This window comes from Dermacentor albipictus, chromosome 1 (assembly GCF_038994185.2).
Source record: "Dermacentor albipictus isolate Rhodes 1998 colony chromosome 1, USDA_Dalb.pri_finalv2, whole genome shotgun sequence".
Classification (NCBI taxonomy): Eukaryota; Metazoa; Arthropoda; class Arachnida; order Ixodida; family Ixodidae; genus Dermacentor; species Dermacentor albipictus.
The window spans coordinates 203,854,634-203,874,656 of NC_091821.1; the positions used below are offsets into that span (position 1 = coordinate 203,854,634).

The following is a 20,023-nucleotide window of genomic DNA, read 5'->3' on the forward strand; positions in this document are numbered from 1 at the left end:
TGCGGCTGTCTGCACGATGAATACAAAAGGGTTATCCATGTGCCCCTGCGGCCAGCTGCCGTGCCCATATTTACATGGTTGCAAGTCGACCACTTTTTTTAATTTGAAAATCTGAAGTGGGGGGGTCGACTTACAATCGAAACCAAAACATGGCACCGCCAAAAAAAGCGAGACCAACGGGAGCTACAATGTAGTTACAATTTTATGTTTGCTGTATGGCCCTACCCATAGCTTTTCTCTATCCCGCGTGTTTGTTTGCTTTTCGGAAGGGTTTTTTAACATTTTGGAAAGTTTTTACAGGGCACGCAACACTTATAGGGGGTTGTCGATAGTTGATGGAAGCGCCGCTATTCCCATTCGCGGCGGCACCCTCAGAATGGCGGCGCTTGCGGGTTTCTCTTTCCCTGTTGAAATGCACGGGTTTGAGGCATTCCACTTGACTGACGGCTACGTGCTACTTCCATCCTTCACAGTCATCATGAGTGCTCCAGGTCCACTAATCGTTCGGCACTCATTCACAGCAGCTTTCAAGAGGGCTGCCATCCTTTACGCTGAAGAAACAAATCACTGCACGGGCCGCAAGTTCGATGTTTCTGAACGGGTGGTGCGAGAGTGGCAACTGCAGCGAAGTGAAATTTTCACCTGTGATGCCAAGTGAGAAATTTCGCAATTTCGCAGCTGTAGGCTAAGCTTGCGGCTTACGTCACTGAAATATGTGATCGGTCCCTGCGTGATCGGTCATGAAACAGGTCCGGACCTTCGTCTTTTAAGGACCTGCTCCGCCGTAAGTACGAGTGGCTGGCGGCAGAAGACAGCGAAATTATGCCAACCGTACTTGTCAAAAGAGCCTCCCTGACGGCTGCAGGTGGTTCGGTGCATTCGGCATGGGCTGCTGTTCCACAAGATGTCATGGTGCAGTCGTTTGCCAAATGTGAAATTTTGCTGGACGGCGACGCGCTGTTGTACTGTAGCAACGATGATGATAGCAGTACTAATGAAGATGATTAGTCCAGTGACAATGTCAGCTACTAATAAATTTTCGTTATCCAATGCGCCCTTGGGTATGCTCTTTTCTTATTGTTCCTGTCACTCTATATGGGGGGTCGATTTACAATCGTATAAATACGGTAACATGCCTCATGTGAAAATATTTCCATGCACATTTGTTGAAGGAATAAGGTCCTTGCTTGTTTTAATTAGTGCGCCACTCCCTTTTCAGGTGGATGCTTTGCGGAGAACTACCTTGGAAAAGCTACCGCTGGTGCTTATTCTTCATTTAAAACGTTTTGTGTATGACAAGAATGGTGGCTGCAAGAAGCTTATGAATGCCATACACATACCTCATAAACTTCAGCTTGACCGCAGTAAGTATTGTAAAGTAGACATGCAGTTGCATCATTGTCTGACCTATGCGTGTTTTTGTTCTCAGGATTGGTGTCATCTAGCGAGAGGTCAAATAAGCAGCAGCGCTGCTATGTGCTATTTGCAGGTAAGTTAACATGTTTTTGTACAACTGCTTGGTCAGTGCTTTAATCTCATTTTTATTTCATTTCAGTATTAAGCCACAGTGGAGAGCGCACAGACAAAGGTCATTATGTGACTGATGCCTTCCACCCAGCAGGACGCACATGGCTTCGTTGTGATGATGACAATGTGACACCCATTGCCCAAGGCGAGCTGCTGCGTTTTGAGAACTCATCTCTTGTGCCCTATCTACTCTTCTATCGACGTGCAGACACTGACCATCAGGCTAGGTAGACAAAAGTTTAATAGGACATTCAAGGCGGACTGGGCAAGGCGTTGCCAGCAAGTGGTGGGCCAGTGTGTGCAAGTGCCCTTTTGTGCATACTACTAAACTTGGGCCCCGTAATATTGGGTGCCTCGTCCTTTTATTTTTTTATTATTAGTAGTAGTATTCTTTCTGCTCTCCTTGTGCAAAGTGTGGGCACTACCCTATACAGTCTGTTTTGTGCCGTGTGTGTCACTTTACCTGTAGTTAACTGCAAGTTCTCTTTCTTGTTTTAACAAGCTGCGGCACAGTGTTCTTTTTGCTGACAATGTGTTTCTTTTGCTTTGTCTGTTTATCTGTGCACAGCTATTTATTATGGGCCTTCTCTCCTTGCGCTCATTTCAAAACCCGGGTGCATTTCATGTTGCTTTGGGTGCTGGGGGAGGAAGGGTTGGCTTAGGGCTCTTCCTCCCCCAGCTAAAACTTTTCTGCTGGCAGCCACCCAGTTGCTTAGGAGTTGTGTGGGAGCATCTGTACATAGAAGTGTTATGCAAGGGCACCAAACCAGAACTTAGTGCTATGGTACTACTAGCTGCAACATGCAGACTCTTAAGTTTTTATGATTGGTGTGCTTTCCATGGAGATGGTCGACCATGCAAAAGAAACACTCACATAAGTGCCTCACGTTTTATAGTTCTGGGTATGCTAATGTACTCTTATGCAACCACAGTCTGAAAGGTTGACCGTCTCACCCCCCCCCCCCCCCCCTCGAACAGACATGGACAGCCTGTGTAGGCATCACATAGGATTCATTATCCTAATGCCTCTATGATAATTCTGTGCCCCCTGGTCCCTTCCCCTGCTTCTTGTGCATACTGTGCTTTCAAAGATATTACTTAGTGAAACTTCACTGGTGTCGCACATGACCGCACTAATTTTTTGAATTTGTTGTTACCAAGTTTAACTACTGTCGTCTTTCATTTTTGCTGCTGTTTAACAGCTTAATTGTAACTAAAGTTATGTTCTCATCTTCAAGCATTTGTTCCTTAATGTAAAGGAGAGCGATATTGTTATAAAGCTTTTGCATGGATGGTGAAGACTTTCATGCTGTGATGGATGCTACAATATCTCTGCCAACAAGTGTTAAGGTTTGGTATTAATTTTTGGATATAGGACTCCTTCTTATTGAATATGCAAATGGCCTAAAGATTACAGTTTGCCTTGCCATTCAAGCTGATGAACAAGAACACATTAGCATATGCTTGCACCAGTAGTTGTCATGGTAATAGTAGCTTAGGTAGCTGGGTGACATAAAGGCAGGTCACCCCATGTGCACCATAAAGTCAAGTTCATATGCCATGTACATTCTGAAACTTGCTCATTTCTTTTTCACTTGGAAGTTTCTGTAACATGAATGATCACAATTCGCTGTGTAAGTGTGACTCATTTATTTGCACTGTGGATCTTTTCACTCAGCTTTTAGTTCACAAGATAACTGTCAGGTCAAATGGTGTATTGAAAACTTGGCTCATGTTGTATGGGGTGTTCTCTATTGTGCTTGTGAGTCGCTCCATGTGGTCAGTGTTCTCAGGACTGAGAAAAGTGCTTGAGAAACTATGCTTACATATTTACTGATAAATCATAAAAAGCTGTGCATTGTTTTTGTTGTAAAATTTTTTGCTGGTGTAAAGTGCAACAGTGGTGCATGTGAGAGTGACTTAATTTGCGTGGTGACCCTGAGCCTGCATGCATAGTTCCCCTTTGGGTTTGTTGCTTTGCGTTTTTCACGCTGATCACTTAAGTCAGGAACAGTGCCTTGCTATATTATTAGAGCTAGTCAGTTTGCATTAGCTTTGCTGGAAATGGTTTGGTTGGCTGTAGACAAGCATAATGAGTGTTTCTGAGAACATTTTCATAACTGTACATACACACTGATGCAAGTGGCATGCTTTGTCCCTCTTGTAAAAATATGTAGGTTGTTCCAATTGTGTGTGCAAAGTCACCTTGTTTACCCATAAGTTAATTGAGGAATGTCTGTTTTGAGTGCAAGCTGTATAAGAACTATGTTTGCTGTTGGCAAATTTAATACACAATATGCCTCTCAATTAGAGGACTATATATTTCTAATACTGTGTACATAGTAGTTTCACTTTAAGAAAACTGGTGGCAGATTTTTAGACATGTTTTAAACTTGTTACTGCTTGAAATTCTGAAGTGCATAGGGCTGTTTTTATGTTTATTGAAAGTGTGATTTGCAGTGGGCTATTTTTTTTTTTTTTCTTTTAATGAACTGTAAACATGCCAGGAGTGCTTCAGGATATTGCCCATAATAGGATTTTGTTTCATTTAGGGCAAAATGATGTTGAAATGCAACACTTCGTGCTTTGAATAAAAACATTCAATGCTTCTTTCAGTCCTTGTTTCCCAATACCAACAAATTCTTCCTGCTGTGAAATGTGTCATGTAGACAGCATATACAGCACTGCCATGGACGAGTGTCAAGATGCCAAAAGTTCGTAGTACTGGTCTCAGACAAACCCAAGGCAGCGTTCAAATAACCATGGCCTCTAGATCGAACGGTGCCCAATCTTGGAGGCCATTGACTAACTTGAAGGAAACTTCTACTCGTGTATGGGAGTTTAAGTGGTGTGGTTTAACAAACATGCCAATGGTGGTCAAAGCATTGATTTGCCAAAGCTTCGGTTTGCTGGCTTCATATAGCTTTCGGGCTTTGCAAATTCTGTTTCAATAAAAAAATCGTGATAAATGCCACAATTCGCATTGGTGATGCATGTGTGTAGTCATTGCATTCTGTCTTTAGAAAAATAGGGTTGCTTCAATACATAGACCAGTAATGAAGATAGTGTAGTGCGAGAGGCATTCAAGTAAAATCTGAACTTCAGTTAGTATTGCAAAACATTTAGATGTATGCAAAATGATATAATTTCTCCTTGCGTCGCATCCATGAATGGACAGCCTATTTGACCTCATCACTGCTGAAGTGTTGGGCTCCCAGGAACTGTCGGGGGTTCAAACAAATGGCATCACTATGGCAAATGCAGGAGTGTTTGACTACTGGTGGGCATTGGCCTGGTTGAATAGAGAACTCAAGGTAGTCAAGACAGGTCGTTTTTTTTTTTTTTTTTTTCTCTTCACACTTTTTGGGAAACCTTGCAGCTGTACTTGCCCTTGATCTCGTTGCTAGGGGGAAAAATCAACATGATTCTGCATTCATCTTTTAAAAAAATTTCCCCAATGAGATTTGCTGTCAACGAGCTGCCTCGTATGGCATAGTCTTCCGGTGACGTCTGGCAGTCTCTTAACCATTTGCATCATTCAAATGTTATGATGCGCCTTAGCAGCTCGTCGCCATGCTGAGCTTGGAAGTCTTGTGTGAATTTCAGTCATTTTTTAAGGAAATGTTTTTTCGCGCAAGCTCTCACCTCCGTTTTAGTTGCACCTCGATAAATCCAAATCAAGACTCGCTTGCCTTTGAAGAGTTCACATATCGAAGGACCGATCAACGCTGTTCAGGTGGACATAAATGTTTTTATTGCGATGGCAATTATATAGAAACTCCAGGCGCATTTCTGCCGTCGCCGTGTGCTGTATATGCGAGGGTGAACCAACAATGGTGGCTCAATCAGCGCGTGCAAGACACGGGGGAGTGCATTCTACACCGGCGACGGCTCCATAGGGCGTGGGCCCTATCCGGGAAGCGATCTGCAGTGGGGACTGAGTGCTGATAACGAAGGCAAATTCGCTCGCCGCGCTTTATCACTCCAGCGTCTTGACAGCAAGTGAGCGCGGTCATTGCACAGTTGCTTGTGCAGGCGCGGCGCCATGCTTGTTTAGTTAAGCGAATGTGTACGTTTATACGGCTGATGAAACTTGCGCTTTCTTTGTAAAGCGGTCTGCTGATTCGCTATCGCAATCGATTCTTTCGCCTTTTGGGCAGAGCTGCGACTTTACACCCATGACGTGGCGCCACCTCCCCGTTGGCTGCGATGTTACGTGCCCAATGGCGCACGCACTGAGCACACCTTAAAAAGCATGCGGCAAGTAAAAAAAACGTGCGCCAGGGGAGAAGTGTGGAGGGAGTGGTGTATTTTTTTCCCTCTGCTGTAGCGGCCGCATTTCACGCGTTGGGAACCACGTGAACACTTATTCACTCTAAAGCTCACGAAACCAAGTCACGTGGTTCCTTGCGCATGCGCTCTTGGCATTGCACACGGAAGCGCCGTTTCGCCGCGCTACCATGCGGGCAACGATGGCGACTTTGCTATGGTTATGTGCGATCGCGCGTGTTGCTCCGTCGGTTTAGGACCATGGCAAAAGCGTCGTGTGTGCAGGATTGCGTTAGTCTTGTTTTTCCACCGTGTTATCTAGATTGTGCTGTCGCAGCTCTCGTGGCCAGGTGGGACTGGAAAAAGTAAAAAGCGTGAAACAAGCGCGCATGCAACGCCGCACACTGCGCCATGGACGAAGGACATGGGTATGTTTCCCGTCTTCGGTAGATTCATGCTAACGTGTCATCAGACTGAAACCGTTGTGCTTCAGCTTATGTACGATAAACACCTCGCACGTCAGTAACAAATGTGCAGTGTTTCTGCTTTTCACATCGGATGATGCATATGTGGCATGTAAAATAGCCATGTGGAACGATTGGAAAGAAGCGTGTGCTGCGAGTAAGAGTGACGAACCTCCTTTACTGCAGTAATTGAGGGGCGCGGGGAAGTGAAGGCTGGCGGATCAGGTGCAAGGGAACAAGGCTCGACAAAAAAAAAATTAAATTATGGGGTTTTACGTGCCCAAACCACTTTCTGATCATGAGGCACGCCGTAGTGGAGGACTCCGGAAATTTCGACCACCTGGGGTTCTTGAACGTGCACTTAAAGGCTCGACAGAAGAGCGTACGCCTGCACGCACGTAGACGCGGCCCGGCCAACGCGCTTACTGTTGGCCATAGCATAACTTTTGTTTCCGTGAAGCTTCACTAAGGGGTTTTAGTTCAATAGCGTCAACCTTTCCTTTTCTCCTCCAGAACCACTTCTTTCCCGTTTGTTCCGATGGCGCGCCCGCGCTGGGGCGTGAGTGCGGCCACTTCATGTGATTGGAAGTGAGCGCCGCCGCTGGAAGCAGCACGTGTTCAGAGGGCCTTGCTCCGCCAATTCTGCTGGCGCATGCGTGAATAATTTACGACCTCAGTCAGCATTGATACACCCATTCCTAAAGATATGCCCTTAAAAATTTTTTTTTTCGTTAGACGCCTAATTCTGAGCAGGTGGAAGGTTTCATGGCGCATATTTTCTAACTATTTCCGACACGAGAGAGACGCGTCGTCTGCTCGAGCAGACGACGCGCGATCGGAGGCTGCTTTTATAAACCTCAACACACGAGGCTAGCTGCTCACATATTTAAAACGCTTGAGAGAGCCGAAGCAGTTTTGCGGAAACATGCTGAAAAGCCTGATGTTTACAGCCTCACCATCGATGAAATGCTTGATAAGCATCGCATTCGGTTTCCATGTGCAGAGCACAAAGTAGATATTGCAGATCTTTTAAATTTCTATGTTGCGATTAGGATGTGACAGTGCAGCAAAGAAATGGTATGACAGCTGCAAGTTGCGCAACTTGAGAAAGCTCGCGTAGCTTGTGAGATACATGCGCTGTTCTGCCAGCTGAGGGGTCAAATGTGAAAGTTCTTGGTGCAAACAACCGGCCGTCGAGTGATCGAATGAAGGCACATCTTCCGCGGCTTCAAATGTCTGCGAAACCAAATGTCTGCGGAGCAACCGAAGGTGGGATAGTCGATGTGGCCCAAGTTTGCAACGTGCTTGTAACCGTCTGCGTCTGCTGAAAGGAACAAAGACTTGCGGTACTGGTTGTGTTTCTGCGTTGCTTCTAACTTTTCTGTTTTAGATATTTTGTTTTAACCATGTCACGCTCGACGACATACCACACGTTCGTCCCGAACTTGTCGTTTATTTCCGCACACCCCACCACACTCCGAGTCCCCCCGTTCTCCCCTCTCCTCCCGCACACTCACTCACTCCCGCCGCTGTATTGACTGTATTCCCCGCACTCACGCCACATCTCCGCTCAGTCAACTACTGTTGATCCTGCGCTTGGTCTCCGAGAACCGTGGCTCCTCATCACGGCTTTTGGGCTCGCCTGTCCTGGCCCTTGCGCGTCACAACTCTCCCCCCATTACCTCGAATCATGAAGCCGTGCCGGTAGGGAGAAGCAATGGCTCGTGGTAGACTATCAACTGATCAGCATGGGCGGTAGTTCGATGACGTCTTGTAGTAGGAGCGCTCAAAACAATCATTGTCGCCTAATCGTTTCACTACACAATAAGGTCCACTTCGCCGCGGTGCCAATTTTGCCGAAACGCCCTTGGCCGCATCACTCAAGGTATGAGAATCCAGGAGCACAAGGTCACCCTCTTTGATGGTCGTTGGCTGCCGATGACGGTCGTAACAGGATTTCTGCACCTTCCAAGCAGCTGCCTGGTGCGACTGGGCATATTGGAGGGCCTCTCCAAGGCACCGCTGGAGTTCTGCAGCAAGTGCATGGTGTGCCGCTTTCAGAGGCTACGTGTGCTCCTTGTCACTTGCAGGTTCCCATGGGGTGCGCAACTCGCGGCCGTAACACAATGCTGGAGTATATCCAATGACAACGCTCTCGCCAGTACGCATGGCAAGGCCGATCTCGGGTATATGCCGGTCCCAGTCTTCGTGGTTGGAGCAGTATGCCCGTAGACACTGCTTAATTGTGTCATTGTGACGCTCCACCATTTGGCCAGCCGGCCAGTAAGGCACCGTGTGACGATCTTTGGTGCCCCAGTGTTTCAAGAGGTGCCATAGTGTGCTAAGGGCTTGCCATTGTCGCTGGTGATGGTCACAGGTGTGCCATGGCGGCAGAAGACTTGCACCATGCACTTAGTATTTTTGCATTTGTTGCTGCTCGTAGCGGGAAAAGCTCTGGAAACTTGGTAAATTTATCAATAACTACCAGCAAGTATTTGTGGCCCTGAGGTGTAGATGGCAAGGGCCTGATAATGTCGACACTGAGTTCTTCCATGGGTTATGTTGCCCACTGTCCCATGGGCTCATGAGGCCTTCCGGTTTCTTGCGCCAAGCTTTTGTGCGCTGACAGACAGTACAGCATTGCACATACTTTGATATGTCCGCTTGCATGCCCAGCCAGACGAATCGTGCAGCAACACGCCTCTTTTGAAGAATCCAACATGGCCCGCAGTGGGATGTTCATGGGCCATCTTCAATGCCAGCTGCCGCAAGTGATTAGGTAGCCACGCTACCTTTTTGTTGCCTCTTTGCTGAACCAGCAGTCTGCTTGCCTGCAGTTCCGTTGTTTCTGCCAGATCGCGAAAAAGGCGATCAGGGTCCGAGCTTGGGAGCTGAGTCCTTTGGACTACTGCTTTCAGCTTTAAGAGGCGGTCATCACGAGCCTGTTATTGTACAAGCTGTAATTGTCGCTCAATAGCGAAGAGTCATTCTCCGAGGACGGCTACTTCATCAAATGTTATTTTGCCTTCAGGTTCTGGAGCAGCAAGGGGGAACAGCGTCTCATGCAGGTTGTCACTTGGGCTGTCTGCACACTGGAGAGGGGCTCTACTCAAGGCCTCATCTGTGCTTGATTCGCCATTTGAAGCCCTGCATCCGAAGAATCCAACGCTTGACCCTGGGTGAAGCTTGGTCGCTATTACACATCCATGCCTGGGAGAAGTGGTCACAGTGTATCTCAAACCCCGTATATTCAAGATATGCCCTGAACTTGTCCACTGCCCAGATTACTGCCAGGCATTCTCACTCCTGGACAGTATGTCTCTCGGCTGCTGTGAGGACTCTGCTAATGAAGGAAACAGGCTGTAGTCCATCAGGGCCAGCCTGCAGTAGCACAGCTGCAATTCCAATGCCACTTGCATCTGTCTCCACCACAAAGGGTCGATTTAGATCCGGGAGGCTTATAACAGCATCCTGAGCTAAGGTCTACTTGAGTGCAGTGAAAGTCTGCTCTTGGCACTCCTCCCACTGCCATGGCTCGTTCTTCTCCAAAGGTTGGTCAGTGGATGTGCCGTCGGTGAGAAGTGAGGGATGAAGCTTCTATAGTAGCCGGGAAGTCCCAGGATGGCTTGCAACTGCTAAACTGTGCTGGGTCTTGGGTAATCCAGCACCGCAGGCACTTTCTGTTCATCTGGTCTGCACTGCCCAGGGGAGAGGATGTGGGCTAAAAGTTTGAGGGAGTGACGCCAGACCTGTATTTTATCTGGATTAGTCGTAAGGCCAGCACCCTCAATGCGTTGCAGCACTCCCTTACATGCTCAACATGGTCCTCCAGTGTCTCCGAGTAGACAAGAACATCTAAAAACGCCATAGCAAAGTGGTGATTGATTCCTTGCAGTACCCGGTACATCAGGGCTTGAAAAGTTGCTGGGCCGCCTGTCACCCCGAAGGGCATCCTCGTAAACTCAAATGTACTGTACATTGATGGCAAATGAAGGCCGTTTTAGCTATGTCAGCCTCGCAAACTATGTCAGCCTCGCAAACGGGAGTTTGAAAAAAAAACCCATGGGAGAGATCAAAGCTGGAAAACCAGATTGCGCAGCCCAATTGCGCTAGCAGCCAGTCTGTTCGAGGTATTGGGTAGGCAGGTACTCGGGTGCGTGCATTTAACGGCCAGTAGTCTGCAGCGAGCCGGTAGCCTCCAGACTTCTTTGCAACGAGCACTGGGGCGCTAGTCCAAGGGCTGGTGTTCGTCTTATAAGGCCCTGTTCTAGGAGGCCATCCACACAGCCCTCGATGATCTTTGGCTTCTTCGCATTCACTGGAGGTAGCTTGCATCTCACGGGCGCACTGTCCCCTGTGTCAATGCGTTGCTGAGCCAGAGCGGTACATCCCGGAATTGTAGTAAACAGATGGCTAAAGTCATCGAGAACTTTATCATGCTTGGCTGTAGTTCCTTGGTGCCAGCCTGATGCATGTTCCCTATGCCTAGAACTACAAGCACTTCTTAAAGAGGCTGTGCAAGCGGTACGATTCTCCATCTTCTATTGCAAGTGCTGTCGCTGGGTCCTTTCCGCGCATAGCAAATTACACCATGCCCTGTGGATCGGGTCCAATAGTCCATCCACCCAGCGATACATGTAAAGAGATGCCTGTTGCTGTCAAAAAATCTCTGCCCAGCACAATGTCCCGACACAAGTCTGGCATACACAGGAAGCGTTGACTGCCGCTGCTTGTGGCCCACATTACTTTGCACTTGAGGGAAGTCGTTGACAGAGCTGGGTCCTGTTGCCAGCCGGAATCCTTGTGCCTGTGTCGAGTTTGGCGCCCGCCTAGACCGCTACCCTTACCGCCGGTGCTCCAAGCAAGCTCACACACGAGCCTGTGTCCAGTAGGGCCTGGAACGTCGTCCTCCCAATCTACACATCCATGAGAGGCTCCTTGCTGCCGGCCAAGGCCGCTACTTGCAGCGCAGTCTCGTAGGTGCTTGCCGGTGTAGCACCTACCGTCCCCCATTTCCCGTACACTGCGAGCGAATATGTCCGATCCCGTTACATTGGTAGCAGCAGGGCGGGCCGCCACGCCGACCTGTAGGGCACTCGCGAGCTATGTGACCGACGCCTCCGCAGCGATGGCAGGTGAATCCTCCGTGGTCAAGCGGTTGGTACCTTTGCGGCTGTGACGGCGCTGAGAGATGTGGCGAATGCGGCCAATCCGTGCAATTGGTCTCGGTGGTAGGAGGGCTGTATCGCCGCAGGTTGCAACGGCCAGGGGGATGCCGCCGGCAAATACTGGAACGGCGCGGCAGCCGCTGCAGCTTGTGATCGTACCTCCGGGTTGTGTTCCCGGCAGGCCGGCCACGTTTATAGCCGACTGGAAGGCCAAATACCTCGCCACTTGGTCTGTCGGAGCTGGTGGTGGCTTGTACTGCATGCGCCTCCAGAAATGTACCATGAGGCCGTCAGCGGCCTTCGCCAACTCCGCGAGACTGGTGAGGAGGAGGAGGAAGTAAACTTTATTACTCTAGAAAGAGTCATTCAGCGGTCGTGCCGGATGTCTTGATCTTCTATTGGTTGATGAAGATCTCCGGCCTGCATGGTTGGCGCCCCTATTCCAGGGCACCACTGAGCGTGGCTGCTCGTCGGGCATGGTCCACCAGCTTCCGTTGGAGGCTAGGGTCGCCGCTGGAGAGCACGCTCTCCCACTGCTCTGCACTCGGATTTTCTATTTTGTGGAATTCCTTATTCTTATTGCACTCCCATGTGATGTGATAAAGTGTGGGTATTGCACCACACCACGGGCATGTGTCCCTGTATTGACTTGGGAATCAAATCCAGGAGTTGCGGGTGTATCTGCCACAGCACGCGGTCAACCTTTTCCGACTCGGGCATTTCGCCGCCAATCCAGTCGTACATAGTAGGCCGCGATTGTATACAGTAAAAGCTCGTTAATTCGAACCGCATGGGGAAGCCGCTTCAGTTCGAATTAACGAAAGTTCGAACTAACGAAAGTGAAGGAGAGCAACAGTACACTGCGATTTGGAAGCAGTAGGTAATGTCAGAAATTTGGCGTGTCAGAAAGTGATGGCGTGTGCCGCGGGCACACGCCATATTCAAGTCGAAGCTCTGGGTCCGACTGTGCCACACCACCGATGTCCACAGAAACGAACGTTAGCCGAGGCTTAACACCATCACAATGAATCGCGACGGCCGATACCTCCTAAGCTGAAAACAGAGGTACACAACCGATGAAGACTGCCGAGACGAAGACGCCGAACATGTGAAGGTGGCGAAGGCCCTGATTCGTTAGTTTTTGATTGCAAGCGCAGCTGCGACGTACTTGATTCGCTGTGTTTTGGCGCTTGCCGTGCCATCTCCGCACAACATTAGCAGCTGTACAAGATTTGCAAAGCCTCCGAGATTCGCAACGGGCAAGAAGTCTCGGAGGTTACGTAGAACGGAGAGGCGGCAGCCGCCGCTGCCTTCTGGCTGACCCCGCGTCGGTTAGATTTTTTTCCGATTTTGCCTTCTCTCGCCGTTCTCTCCGTTTAGGAGGCGATACAGCCTTGTGTGTAGGCCGTAGGCGCGTTTCTCTGGCCGTGTGCCAGGCGAGCGTAGTTCGAATTATCCGTGAGGGAACCTTCTCGCGTTCGAATTAACGCACTTTTTTATACGTAGACTTCTGTGGAGCTTGGCCGGACCAAATCGTACAGTTCGAATTATCCATAAATTCGAATTATTGAAGTTCGAATTAACGAGCTTTCACATATGAATTTTTAAAAATTTTCTAGGGGGTGTTGCGTCCGGAGCTCCAGCTCTTGTCTCAAGAGGCGCTTCGCATCAATGGAGAAATCCGCAATAAACGCCGCAGTGAACTCCTCCCACGACGCAAACCAGTTCACAAATCGCCACCACAATTTCGCGCTACCTTCCAGCGTAGCGGGCACAATGTGCGTAACCAAACAAAAGGTTTCAAGCCGGTCCAAAAATTCCTCGGGGGAATGAGGGTCGTTGAACCCCTTATACCTTGGAGGCTGACCTGGCTGACCTTTTGTGGAGCGCAGTCGGTCGCCGGTTGAACCGCCGCCGCCGTTGTCGTAGAAGCCGTAGGCACTGCCTCGGCCACCATCAGTCTTTGACCGCTGCCGCGATTTGCTCGCGTATATGGTGGATCCTTCCGTCTGCCCCAGCAGATGCTGCACTAATTCTTCGGGAACGTTCACAGTCTCCATGTCTACGTAAATCCCGGACGGGCCCCCACTTGTCACGCTCGACGACACGGCGCATGCTCTTCCCGAAATTGTGCTTTATTTCCGCACGCCACTCGTACACACCACCCGACCACACGTCGAGACCCCCCGTTCTCCCTCTCCTCCCGCACACTCACTCACTCACTCACTTACTCCCGTCGCTGATGATGATCGTGACGATGATCGTAGTGGCCCTCCCCTTTGGAACGGGTGGTCACACTCTCTGTGTCCTGGCCGAAAAGTTTCAAGACAGAAAGAGACGGATCCATTGGGAAAGGGGAGAGAAGAAAGAGGGCAACTGTCACTGGCTGGCCAATTTCAACCACATCTGAAGTCGAGCCTTGGTGATCGAAGTAACCGCAGCGCCGCGCCCTGCTTCAACGGGCACAAATCCGAGAGCCTGTAGGAGGGTGACTTCCTCTCATGGGCGAGGGAGCAACTTCGGGCATTGTAGCACAAGGTGCTCCGTATTTTCCATACCCAATTCGCACGCTCTTCATCGGGCGGATTGAGTGGCCGGAGAGCTGTCGAAGCAGCGGCGATACACAAGCGTGCGCAGCGCTCCCGCCCGCGCCTCAAACATCAGCGCACTGCCCCGACTATTGTCATACCACGAGACGGCCTCGATGTGTCTCTTGTGCTGGCGGTACACATCTAAGGTGGCCATTTGTTCCATTGCTGCCCGTCACCTCGCCTCCTCCTCTTCGCGCACACGTTCGCGCACAGCCTTTACATAAGTTGTCCTCTGGTTCACCTGTACCGGGGTCTGAAAAAGCCCATGTTTCTTTTCAATGGCGTATAAGTGCCGAACTCATTGCGTTCGGATGCATGCTGCAGCCGAATAGTCGAAAACTTTCCGTGCCCAGCGTTCGCGAGGTATGGACCGGAGGCGGCCCTAGTACGCCAATTTGCTGGAGGCTTCCCTCACTTCAAAAGAGGACCAGCCCAAGTCGCCCTGGATTGCTTCTATAGAAATCCTGCCATGACATCCCTGAGCAGTCCGACCAACTTCGTGTTGCCGCCTTTCCAGCCATTCCCGCGTCGCTGCTGGGAAGCAGACCACCGCGTTTGCGAAGGTTATGCTCGGGACATGTACTAGCGTCCACAAATCCCTAACCATCACGTAGCGGTTGCAGCCTCATAAGCTTCGTCGACGAAGGACACACTGTACCCGAAGGGCCGAGTTGCATAGACCTGGGCCGGTATTTTGTAGCGATGCCTTTTCCGATTCTATGCTTTTTCAGGCTTTTCGCGCTTGGCCAGTGGTCAGAGCGACGGTCTGCCCACATTATTAACGGTATCAGGCGGCCGTGTGTGGTGGATGATAATAGCATAGAATAAGGCATAAGACATCGCTACAAAATAGCGGCCCTGCCACGTGATGGGCGTACATGTCAGCCTCGTCGCACATTGTCACTCCGAGATAGTTGTATGCAGTGCTAATGGTCAACATATCTTCATACAGGGTCAGGACTAGCCCGTCGGATTTCTCGCCCTCCAGCTGGACAACTGTGGTCTTCCGTGGGTTGAAATGCAATCCGAGGTTATTTATCTCCAACGAACAGAGGTCGAACGTCGCCTGCAGGTCCTCTGTCCGTTCCGCCATGAGCAGCCGGTCGTCTGCGAAGGCTAGACCCCGCAGGCGACGTCTTTCGTCCACTCCAGATGTGCCGTACGTCAGCCCGAATCGAAGGTTCGACTTGATCAGCTCCTTTTCCATATTCGCCACATAAAGGAGGTATAGTATTTGCGAGAGCGGGCAGCCCTGGCGAAGTCCCTTGTGCACTCCGATCGCCCCTGTCTCAACGTCTCCAAACCGCGCTGTAATTGTATTTGTGGGAAGCTGCAGAGCCGACAAGCGCTCAAAGAGCATGTTGTGTGGGACATTGTCGTACGCTTTTTCAACGTCGAGGAAGCAGCACAGTAGTATGCGACCTTCTTTTCGTGTTATTTCACTACACTGAGAGAGAATGAACAAATTGTCCTCAAGGCGCCTGTCCTTGCGAAACCCATTCTGCAGCTCCGTTAAGAGACGCCCGGACTCCGCCCAGGAGCCGATCCAGCATTTCAACACGTGTGCGAAGACGCGGTATAGGACACCCGTGACTGTGATCGGGCGGTAATCTTGGACGTTGTCTGCTTGGCCGCCACATTTGGGCATTAGGAACACCTTGCCACGTCTCCAATCCTCCGGAATCCGCGCTCCTTCGATGATTTCGGTGAACAGGCTGGCAAGCTGTTCTCTTGATCCAGGACCTACGCACTTGAGCACTCTGGCAGGTATGTCAAATCCGGTGGCGGTGCTCGTGTTGATGTGGCCCAATGCCCGATCGATCGCCAGGCGCGAGAAACTCCAGCTTGGGCCCTCGTGATCCGGGTCAGTAGGATTTCTTCCAGCGGGTGTGCTCGGGGTATCCACCGGAACGGGAACAGCCACGCCCTCAGGTTTTTCTTTACAGGGTAGTCAGATGCCTCGTAATTACATATGCTGCTTAATATCCGGGACTGGCTGTCCTAGCTGTTGTGGCATCACATAGTTTCTGCAGAGGCTTGTCACGTCTGTCTAAAGACCGCACGTAGCGCCAGAACTTCTGCTGCGCTGATTTGCCGTCTCCACGGAGGCTGTGCATCAGTATCCTGTTCGCGTCAGCCAATTTGAATTGGACTAGCGACTGCATTATATGCTTCTTTTGAAGATACAGCTTCCATGCGGCTGCATGTTCATCTGCATCTAATGTTTTTGCCGCGACGCGATGGTTCGATTCACCTGCCGACGCGCACGCCACGCCTCCGCTACCTCTTTATCCCACCATGGCTGTCGCTTGGCTCTTTGAGATGGCCGACTCCACACCATATGCCGTCGCATCACCGCTCAGAGGGCAGCCACGTATCCTTCGTACGTCTCCGACTTGCTTCGAACGCCGCTCTCTTCAAACTCTTTTGCGACAGTTTCTGCTGCTGCATTGGGTAGGTACATACCGCGCATGCTTTTGGTGGTTGCGTTTCGCAACGGTGGGCCTGGCTGAGGTCTAGACTGTGGCTATAATGATCACTGCCTATGCTGTACATGCCTTCCTCGTCGATGTTGAGCCTTCCGATCCGGCTGCTCATATGGGACGACACCAGAGCATAGTCGATCGACGATGCACTTCCTCGGGCACACCACGTAATTTGCCTAACACACTGTGGGCCCAAATTGATGACGGTCACATGCAGCATTTCTGTGAGCTGCAGTAACAATTCACCGTTTGCGTCGGTATATCCATCTAACTCCGAGATGTGCCCATTGAAATCGCCAAGGATGATCAGCTCCTTGTCACAAGCCACCATCTGCGCATCCCTGCAGACACACTCAAGTAGCTTGGCGTTCTGCTCGAGCTTGGAGGTGCCGACAGATAGGTATAGGACGCACACAGCGGTAGATATGCCAAGCAGCTCTCCAGTGGCCCACGTGTGATCACATGTGATCTGGATGGATGGATGGATGGATGGATGTTATGAGTGTCCCCTTTGTAACGAGGCGGTGGGTTGCGCCACCAAGCTCTTGCTATTATCCTACCTAGGTTAAAAAAGGAAAAAAAAAACACTATAAACTTCCACAACCAGATTTTCTCATCCTCTATTGCGAACTTTGCTTTTGTACGCCTCTGTTTTTTTTTTTTTGTCGTTTCCCTACTTTTCTTCCTCCAATCCTCTAATCGCCTCTTACTAATCCCTATTGCGTACATGTTTACTTTTCCACTGCGCCCGCTGAACCCAAGGGCTTAAAGGAGGCCAGTGGTGCCTAAATCGACTGCAGGGTAGACGTCTTCACATTCTAGTAAAACATGCTCCAGGTTTCCCTAGCTTTACCGCACCAAGCACACGCTTCTTCCTTCTTATATCGCTTTATAGGTGCGTGTTCTAAGGCATCTCGATCTCGCTTCGAAAAGTAATGAGCTTCCCTTTGAGTTATCATAAATTGTTTCTTTCCTGATTTCGTTTTTTCCTCTTAAGTAGTTACTCATGGCAGGTTTCTTTTTCATTGCCGCCACCCATGAGATTATTTCAGCCTCTCTGACTTTCCGCTTGACGTTCTTTGTTGCTGTGTTGTCCACCCTACAAACCGCATACTTGCTGGTAAGCTTCCTAGTTCTTTTCCTCCACTGTGAATCAATGTTTTTCCTGTACAGATACCTCAACACTCTCCCAGCCCATTTACTTTATTCCACATTCCTCAGTCGTTCTTCATACTCAATTTTACTGCGAGCTTCCCTCACTTCAAAACTAGACCAGCCCATATCGCCCTGCACAGCTTCATTTGTAGTCTTCCCGTGAGCGCCCAATGCGACGCGTCCCACTGACCTTTGGTTCACATCGAATCCTGATCGCACCCCTGATTTTAAGCAAACAACCGCATTTCTAAAAGTAAGTCCTGGAACCATTACACTTTTCCACATACCTCGAAGCACCCAATACCTATTGTATCCCAATAGCGCTCTGTGCTTCATTATGGCTGCCATTTCTCTTCCCCTTCACTGTTGCTGTGTTTTTTTTTTTCTTGCGTTTTCGTATATCTATTGACTTCGTTTATCCATATACCAAGGTATTTATATTCTGTTACCCGAGGTATTTCCTGGCCCTGTATTGCCACTGTCTGTTCGCTGTTTTCACTTAATACCATAACACCTGATTTTCTAACACTAAATTGTTGTTTCAAAGCTAAATTGTTGCCTTCCTGTCCACAGATATTAGCCAGACGTTGCAAAACATTTTGCGTGTTAGCTAGCAACACAATGTCGTCCGCATAAAATCAACCTGGAAGCTACTACTCTACTACTGTACCCGCCTGTTTGTATGAGAGATTAAAGCCGATATTACTTCCTTCTAGCGCCATCTCCATCCTCACCATGTACATCATAAACATCAGTGGGGATAAAAGGCACCCCTGCGTCAGTCCCTTGCTGATATCAACTTTCTCCTCGCTCCTTATCCCTTCCTATTCAACGCAAACGGTATTTTCTAGGTAAATTTCTCTCAAAAGCTGTAGACAATTGTCACCCTTCCAGAATATTCCGCAAAATGTTGCGGTTGTCATAGCCTCCTGTAATGTCTAAATAGGCCACATATATAACGGTCTGCTTTCTACTTTTCATATTTCAATACACTGAGTAAGAACAAATAAGTTATCATCTAAACGCCTACCTATTCTGAAGCCATTCTCTCCCAAAATGCCATTATTCTCTGCCCATGCTTGCAGCTTTAATTGGATTGCCTGCATTGCTAGCCTGTATATTATCGATGTAATGGTCAACGGTCTATACGAGTCAATTCTATCTTTCTCCCCCTTACCTTCATAAATTAAATTCATTCTACTTTGTCGCCAACTGTCTGGTATTCGTCTACCTTTTAAAGTTTTTTTTTTCCCACTGCTTTCACCAGAGCTTCCTTAATTTTTGGTCCTACTACATTTATCAGCCTAACGGGAACCTCGTCTAGCCCTGTGGCTGTGCGCTTAGGAATTATCTCTTCGGCTTTCTTCCAGTTGAAATATGTCAGCACCAGCTGCTTTTCCACCTGGGTCTCTTTCATGCTCTTTTTTTCTTCAAATACAACCTCGTCATTGGTTTGGAAAGATTGGGCTGTTATTTTTCGGATGTAATTTATTACCGCTTCTCCTTCGAGTCTGTTTCCCATCTTCGTCTAGGATATGTTGTTGTATTGTTGTTGACTTCCTGCCTAAAAATTTTATGTGGTTCCAAAATATCCTAGGTGCGGCCTTCTTTTTATCAGGTATTTCACACAATCAACGTTCACTTTCACCTTTTAATTTTGCTTGCACCAGTATTTGAACCATAGACTTTCTCTCCCGGTATATTTCCCATTTACTGGTTTCTTCATCCTGTGGCAACTGCGCCTTCTTTGCCTGCCTGTGCTCTCGAGATACTTTCTGTCGTTCGGCGATCGCTTCTCGTATCTCCTTGTTCCACCAGCTTTTCGGTTTCTTTTTTCCTTTCCAACGAACATGTTGTTTCTCTTTCCGTATTTCTGTCGTTATTACACTTAGAAGCTCACCATATTCCCACTCCTTACTTGGCCATTTGCCAATTTCTTCCTCGACTCTAGTGACTATATTTGCTATTTGTTCAGCCTTCAAATTTGGACTGGCCATTTTGTTCTCCTTGGTCTCTTTCCCAACTACATATCCCATTTTTAAAATGATGGATTTATGGTCACTCCCTATGCTGTTATACCCTTCCTCATCAATGACCATTTCTCTCAACTGATCATGAATTCCTTCTGTCATCAGACAGTAATCAATGGTCGATTGCCGGTTTCCCACTTCCCACGTGATCTGCCCTTCACACTTAGTATTCACAATAACGAGGTTATGTTGCTCAGAAAGGTCTAGCATTGACTTCCTGTTGTTGTCGGTATAGCCATCTAAATCCTGTATGTGGGAATTCATGTCACCTAATAGGATAATTTCAGCACCATTCCCGAAACCCTTAATATCAGCGCTTATGCATTCCACTAA

General features: G+C 48.9%; 1 protein-coding gene across 3 annotated transcripts in view; it reads left to right on the top strand.

Moving 5' to 3' along the window:
- The window catches only part of Usp10 (ubiquitin specific protease 10), a 116,627-nt gene extending 112,490 nt beyond the window's left edge, over positions 1-4,137 (top strand). For all 3 annotated transcript variants that reach the window (XM_070530765.1, XM_070530763.1, XM_070530764.1), the window contains 3 exons: positions 1,220-1,364; positions 1,430-1,489; positions 1,556-4,137. In XM_070530765.1, the coding sequence (XP_070386866.1) occupies positions 1,220-1,364; positions 1,430-1,489; positions 1,556-1,758 (408 nt within the window). In that variant the 3' untranslated portion in view covers positions 1,759-4,137. The remainder of the gene's footprint in view (positions 1-1,219; positions 1,365-1,429; positions 1,490-1,555) is intronic.
- The last annotated feature ends 15,886 nt before the right edge of the window (positions 4,138-20,023 follow it).